The 7629-nt window shown below is 38.4% G+C and overlaps 1 protein-coding gene across 1 annotated transcript in view; it reads right to left on the reverse strand.

Moving 5' to 3' along the window:
- Window positions 1-7629, reverse strand: part of cdh24b (cadherin 24, type 2b) — a 241800-nt gene that overhangs the window by 91175 nt on the left and 142996 nt on the right. The window contains exon 6 of the mRNA XM_014004421.1: window positions 2552-2719. Within this exon, the coding sequence (XP_013859875.1) occupies window positions 2552-2719 (168 nt within the window). The remainder of the gene's footprint in view (window positions 1-2551; window positions 2720-7629) is intronic.

The raw sequence follows: 7629 nt of genomic DNA on the forward strand, positions 1-7629 counted from the left end.
TGGTGATGTGACCATTCAGAATGAATGTGTATCTGTGTTAGTACCACATACTGTACGTGACCTGGATTAGGTTTTAAAAAAAGGCAGATTTGTCAGAACAAAATAGACTGCAAAAATTGCCCATCTAACCAAGTCTTACAATCTTATATCTAGCCAAAAGGTTTTTTTGATCTTGGTTTGAGACTGATATGTTAAAGAAGAGCAGAATGTGTTAGATTATTATTAATTTTGTTAGCCTGGAAATTTTCCTTATTTCAAGAAGTTATACCAAGTGCAATGGTCTTACTGCACTGTCAGATTRATTTGAGAAGATTCAGACTCAAATTAAATGATATAATTTAACACATTTTGCTTTTGCTTTGTATAACAGTCTCAAAACAAGATTAAGAATACATTTTGGCTGGATACACGCTTGTAAGACTTTTGGTTAGATGGATAACTTTTGCAATGTAAGAAAGAAATAGAGATGGGTTGTCTGTGGCAATAAAAATATCTAATAGGAGCTACTTTTGTCTGCAGTTGGAATGCATTCATAGACTGCAGGAAAGTCACCCTACTTACTGAGCCAAATGGCCTCTTTAGGAGCTGGCTGATTTTGATTCTATATTTTAGTCAAATCAAAATCAGTTCAGCTTTCATATTGCAAACATACATTACTGTGAAGACAAATGAGTTAAATTTAGGAACATTCAGCAACTGCTCTGCAGCAATCAGCAGATTTTCATCCAGTTACTTGGGGAAKTACATAGAAAAGTGGCCTAAAATCAGCTGTCACACATCCCAAACACGTCTATAAATAGAACAGTCTGTAATACATATTCATGTATTCTTGTGTCTGAAACATGTAATGTGCATAGTTTTAGTTTCTAGCAAAATAAAATGCAGCATCTTTCAAAGGTATTGGTTTGCATTTTCATACACTTGAAATATTTTAGTGACACACGGGCCACAGTAAAGTAAAATCTACTACAGAACAGACACATGATAAGGCAGCACTGATAGCTTATTGGCCAGTTTGATTGCTGTCTATGTTCTACTATAATTATTATTTCAGTGTGGCATTAACATCCTGATTCTGGCATGTAGCATACCAAAGCATGAACCCTAAGTTAACAACTGAATGGTCTTTTTGAGACAAAGTCCCTCACCATCCAATCATTTAGCCCCAATGCTTGTCTGAGGTCACACCATATAAAGCAGATTACGATTACTAAGCAGAAGAAACACAAATGGGTTTGGATTCTTGGTCAGAAGTAATTAAACATTTTAAAATGAAAGCTTACAAATCAGCTTGGGAGTGCAATATCACCACCAGTTAAACTAAACCATCATTGTTACAAACAGGTGGGCTGTTAACCCTAGAACAGTGAACTTGGTCAGGGTTTAATGCGTGCAGATCTAACACTATGAAGCAGCCCCTAACACAGAGAGGCCTAACTGTGTAAATATTTGTGCCCAATTAAATCAATTACTCTTTCATGCATTTATTTGGACCTTGGGAGAATAAGAAGGTAATAAGGGAACAGGAAACTCCAAAGAGAAGGACCCCAGCTGACATTCTTACTGACATTAATGCTTGAAGGCAACTGCACTAACATCAAKATACTTTATCTTCAATGTCACCATCAGTTTTCCTTTAAATAATTATTCCCCAGGAGGCATAAATCAGTTTAATCTCAACTACTGTATATCCAAAGCTATGTGTCAAAGTAGTAAACTAATTACTACATGAGTTAAAATAGCTTTACACAACTTTTCAAAATTACATATAAACATATTTCTCAACTGGTCTCTTCAGGGAATAGAGTTTCTGGGGTTTGCAATTGCTTGTTACTGTTTAACATGAAAAGAAAAAATAATAATAATAAAGGAAGAAAACTGAATTACTATGTAGGAAAAAATTACATTATTAAATATTTTTTTAGAAAGGCAGCTAGATCAGCCCGCATCAAGCCACTGTCAGAATATTTGATATAATCTGACAGTACAGCTGTGGTTGGAAATAGCAGCTGATCCATCACTGCAGAGGCAAGCTAAATCTATGCCTGAATGTTTGATGAGATCCTTTAGCAGCCCCGCAGGATTCTCCCCTGCCTGTGTTTGTCTGTTTAAATCCTGACAAGACCTGCAGGTCAGAAAAGGTCTGAAAACTCCTCTGCCCTCTGCTGCAAAAACCCAAACAGCCCAGTTTGTTTCCTCCTTGCATTTTCTGATAACAGGAGCCACAATGTTAAAAACAAGCATAAAAAGTAAGTAAATTTAGCTGCTTTACAGTAACTGACAGCTCACTTGATTCTGCTTTGTTCTAATGAGGTGATGCCCCATCAGTTTGGCTCTCTGGAGCGTAGTGGATTATTTGCACGTGGTGAGTAAACAGAAAGTGCTGGCGTATCGGAGGCGGTGCAACAATTACTGCACATATGTGGGCATACTGAGAGCACAGCGGGTCCAAAACACAGCCACTTTTCGTACGTTTTGTTGCACCGCCTGCCTGATCTTAGTTAGCCTTTGATTCTCTGCAGGTAGCTGTGGGTGCTGCCGGGTAACTCACTCTGGGTAAAACGTGGAGGGTTGTCGTTGACATCAGTGAGCTTGACGGTGACAGTGGTGGTCCCGGATAATCCTCCTAGGTGGCCGCCCATGTCTTTGGCCTGAAGCACCACTAAGTACTGATCCTGGGTCTCCCTGTCCATATCGGGCACGGCTGTGCGTAAAATACCTGGAAAAACACACAAACATTAAGCAAAAAAAGAGTTTTACAATCAGCCTTCACCACTATTTCAYTATCCATAAATAAACCTTCTGGCATCCAAAATTTACTTTTTCTTGTTTTCCTTTTTTAAACCCCGGAGTTAACACAGCCAACTTATTTCACCTTTTAACGGCAGCAAATCTTGTAAGCATTCAGGAATGTTTTCACACCTTTTCTATTATGAGTTTATCACTTTGTCAGACATAAAGCTAAGGCTAATTACCACACTAATGATTAAAAATTACTCATTTAGCATTTGTGGATCAGCAACATGCCATTAGAAATTCTATTAACAGATGTTATGATCAGGCTTGATGGATTAATATAATGCAGCGGGCTCACATTAATGACTTGAGGTGCGATAAACTGAATGAGTCGCTTTTCAAACATTAAACAGCAAATACAAAGCAGTTGGCATATTATCTCATAAAGTTGTAGACAGAAAATTTGAATAGACAATTTGACCTTTTATTAATGACATTTAAATTTATAACAGCACAGTTGATGGCCTGTTATGAAGTGAGAAAGTCACGGACCCATTTGTTTAAGACTTCATTAAAGCTACATTTAGACTTGTTTGTAGTCATTAATAAAATAGTTTTTTATTTAATTTGCAAACCATGTAGCCCCCAGCTACAAGTGCTACTAATGTTGTTTAATGAGATTAGGTCCAGATGCTCTGCAGCTTTTTGAAATAAAACCAATAGCTCAGTTGATTTTAGACATTTTAAACTTATTAAAAATGTCAATTAGCCAGTAAATTAGTTGGGACTTTACGGTGTATTAATAGAAGCCAGTCCACAGCAGAAGACCATCATGACTCCTTCACAACATATATCTTTGTCACAATCGATGTGCTTTCTTTGAGAACTTCTCACACTAGATGATGACYCCACTCTTGCATGACCTATTAGAATGTGGCTGGATTGCAGCAAATGAAAGAAAACTCCTTTAGTGTGAAAGCAATCATGATCCTGCGACACTCTTAATTCTTGCCAAAGTGACTTTTTTTTCTGCTACTTTCCGTATCCCAGAGAGCCTGCTCTGCACCCTTACCACAGTGCATGTGCCCACCCTGGTACGACTCCAGGGGCGCGACAGGAGCCAGCTACACGTTACCCCTGCYGTTCTTGGCCTCGTGATTAGCATCTCGTGCCAAAATTGACATCACATTTTTGTRTTTCAGCCTGCTGTGCACAGGAAGAGCAGCAGGATCATTTCAGCAGGTATCCAATGTGACATTTTATTGCAGATATTACTTAAACTTTAAAAGCTGCTTYGATAAGATGAAACTTGACTTTTATGTATGAAGGATGCACTACTTGAGAACAACTTTTCTTGTTCCATTCCTACAACTTWGCAGTGTTTTTCAGTCGCAAGGCCTGTTGTTTAAAAGGAACTCCAGTGATTGCTGCACATCTGAAACACCTGCATAAAAAAACAACTCTGCTCTCGTTGCCTCAGTTGGCTTCTCTTCCATGAGCTTGAGCACCAGGATATATGTGACTTCTAAAAATCACACAATGCTTGCATGATGCTGCCACCGCAGGTATCTTGTTAAGTTGATCCCATGAACTTGTCAGGACATCAGTCGTAGCCTGAGCATATGGTCAGTGTGGTCAGTCCTGCTTCAAATTCTTCACGGTCAAGCAATTATTGTCGACCAATCATGTAATGAGGACTTCTTCAAGACTCTGTTAAAATCATTCATATTCTGGCGGAGTTTCCACATCATAGTCTAGTGTGGAAGGGGTCATTAAAATATATTTAATAATCTATTAGCTAGAKATAATAAAATCGTGTGTTCTATCAGAACCAGGTTTCACTTTTCGATAACGTAGTTATACTTTATTTATGTAACCACAACAAGCCCCTAAAGGCTGAGCCCTCAGGCAGTCGACGTTGTTCGCAGTTATCTGATCACTATCAAAAGGTAATCGAGTCATGAAGTAGTTGGGCAAAGGCTTCATGAAATGCGTTGCAGTAATTGAAGCGTCCTTGTTCTGTTTGACAGATGCAGTCCCACGTAAAGCTCTTTGGCGTCCGTTGTGCCCTTTAATAACCTACGGCACAGTGTCAAAAAGCCCTGTCATCAGGCTGCTGCTGTGGCGTCACTTTTTGACATCTTGACAGTTTTTCAGACACTTTGGTAACCCTCATTTTCCATTTGACAGCAACAWTACACAGTTATCCAATGTTCTTTTAAAGAAGCTGAACAACAAACACAGACATACAAACATGTACATACCCAGATATTTACAGTAAAGGGACATTTGTTTATGAAAAAAAGTGTGTGTATACATATGCATACCCATATATTTAACAGTTCAATTCAATTCAATTTCTTTATTCATTTATTTAAAACAAAACAAATAATTTTATATACACTATACAGTAAAAAGAAAAATATAAAAAAGAGAAAAATATATATGTATATTAAATCACAAATAAAATGACAAGAAAGGCAGCAGAGAGAAGAAAAAAACTCTTATATCTGCCCCTTTTTCCCAAGAATAAGTTCATATAACAAAAGAAATCTGTTATAAACAAAACAAAAGACACGGCCATCTAATTCCTCTAGAACAACAATTTATATTGATAAACATTATACTGTTTCATATTTCTTTAACAATCCAACGTTTATCATTTTCTTAAATGTACACAGTGATCATGCATTTTTTACATCACTCTTTTGAGTCCTTGTTGTAAAAATGTTTTTTTGCAATAAATCTTATATCATTGGAATGTCTGTTAATTTCTTTTTTATATGGTGCTACATTTGTAAGGAACATGCATTTGTGGGATGAGCAGTGGAGCTTAGTATGTGTGTTGTGCACACAAAAATTTAGTATCCCCCGGGTGTTGCTAATCAGGTGCCTGGTCAACACATTCTCACTCCCGAGTCGTCACATATTGACGTTTTTCAAAGGTCCCTTTGCGTCCAATTTTGACGCATCAGGTACCCCCCTTGCGTCAGTCCTTGCCGCCCGCGGCTTTTCCGGGTTGCGCCACCAGGGGTCTTTGGGTCGGGGGTCTGAGGTTAACATTAGGGATCAGGATAAATGGTTAAGTTTAGGGACTGGGGTCAGGGATAGGATGTCTACAGTGAACATTAGGTAATTTTAGGCTTTGCAACACGTAGTTGCCATGAATTTCCTACATTTTCTAAAAATGGTTAATTTTACGTATCAGGGTTAATGGTTAATTTTAGGTACTAGGGTCTGGGACAGGATGTCTAAAGTGAATAAACGTAATTTCACGCTTTGGGACGGTAGTATTTGTGCATTTTCTACACTTTSARAAATTACGACAACAGATTCCGCCCCATCCCGTCAAAATATGACGCAAAGGGGGTACCTGATGCGTCAAAATTGGACGCAAAGGGACCTTTGAAAAACGTCAATATGTGACGACTCGGGAGTGAGAATGGGTTGGCCTGGTATAAGATTACTGCGAAGCAGTAATCAAAGCAAAAGGTGGCTACTTTGAAGAACCTAGAATATAAGACATCTTTTCAGTTGTTTCACACTTTTTTGTTCAGTATATAATTCCACATGTGTTAATTTATAGTTTTGATGCCTTCATTGTGAATCTACAATTTTCATAGCCATGAAAATAAAGAAAACTCTTTGAATGAGAAGGTGTGTCCAAACCTTTTGTCTGTACTGTATATACTGTATACTGTATATACACACACAATGGCAGTCTGACTGGGAGTCAATTCATATATCGTGTGTCATTGTTCAACATTGATCACCTCCTCTTTATTCATGACCTCATTCTGCTACATATGATAGGAAGTTGCACATTACGTGCTGGCAACTCACATGACTCAGCTCAAGGTTAATTAGAGTCAAACTAGGCTGCGCTGAATGCTAACGCACAAACATGCAAGTAAGTGGAAACGTCTAACGTCATGAGCAGAATTCCCCAACAAGCAAGATGAACTTTCATGTAAAAAGGTGCATATTTTAAATAAGACTTTTGGTGACAGAGTCAATGTCAGACAGGGTGATTGAAAGAGGAGCAAGAAAGAAAACCTGGTCAGAATACAAAAGCTTTTTAAATATCCCGGCATTATCACATGCTTTGATCACACATCGCACTTTGATTTAGGGTTGAATTCCAAATTAGCATTTCAAAAATCAACACAGCACTCATGCAGCAAGGCAGTCAATTACTAAATGATACTTCAAATAAACAAAATGGATCTCTTAACCAATTATGATGTGCAGGCCAAATAAATCCTCCTATTAAGGCATACAGTATGTAAAAAATATCCTTTGAAAGCCTCATTGTCGACTAAATGTTAAGTGTTTCTATAAAAATCAGGCATCACACAGACATTTTCATTTGCAAACAGCTTTGGCTTCCTTTCCATTCAGTGTTCAAAAATAAACAAAACATAAGAAAACCAAAACATCTGCACCTTAATAAAAGCCTTTGCCCTCCGGTGACATGTGTGCTCTTAGGTGACACAACATACAGACTCTTCGAGGCCTTAGCAATCTGTTGAATTATAACTCACACACCTTTCCTGATGTCTGTCTCAAACATCAAGTTCCCCCTTTTTTATTCCTTCTTCTGATTCATGCAGAAATAACAACAAGCTGTTAGAGTGTTTTGTGCAGCATGAATACATTTTTGCAGAGTCATACCACATTGGGGTGGGGAGGGCTGACGAGTGTGGGTTCGTGTGTGTCTGTGTGTTTGAACAGAAGGGGCACAACTGGAGAGAGGGAAGCTGGAGAGATCGATGGCGACAAGAAAACGAGGGAAGCACAGGTGGGAGAGGTGTTGAATTGAAAGTGTGTGTGCATAAGAAGCTCCACCTGTGTTTGAACACCTATAGACAAGAGTGTGTGTGTGTGCGTGGG

This window comes from Austrofundulus limnaeus, unplaced genomic scaffold, assembly GCF_001266775.1.
Source record: "Austrofundulus limnaeus strain Quisiro unplaced genomic scaffold, Austrofundulus_limnaeus-1.0 Scaffold24, whole genome shotgun sequence".
Taxonomy (NCBI): Eukaryota; Metazoa; Chordata; class Actinopteri; order Cyprinodontiformes; family Rivulidae; genus Austrofundulus; species Austrofundulus limnaeus.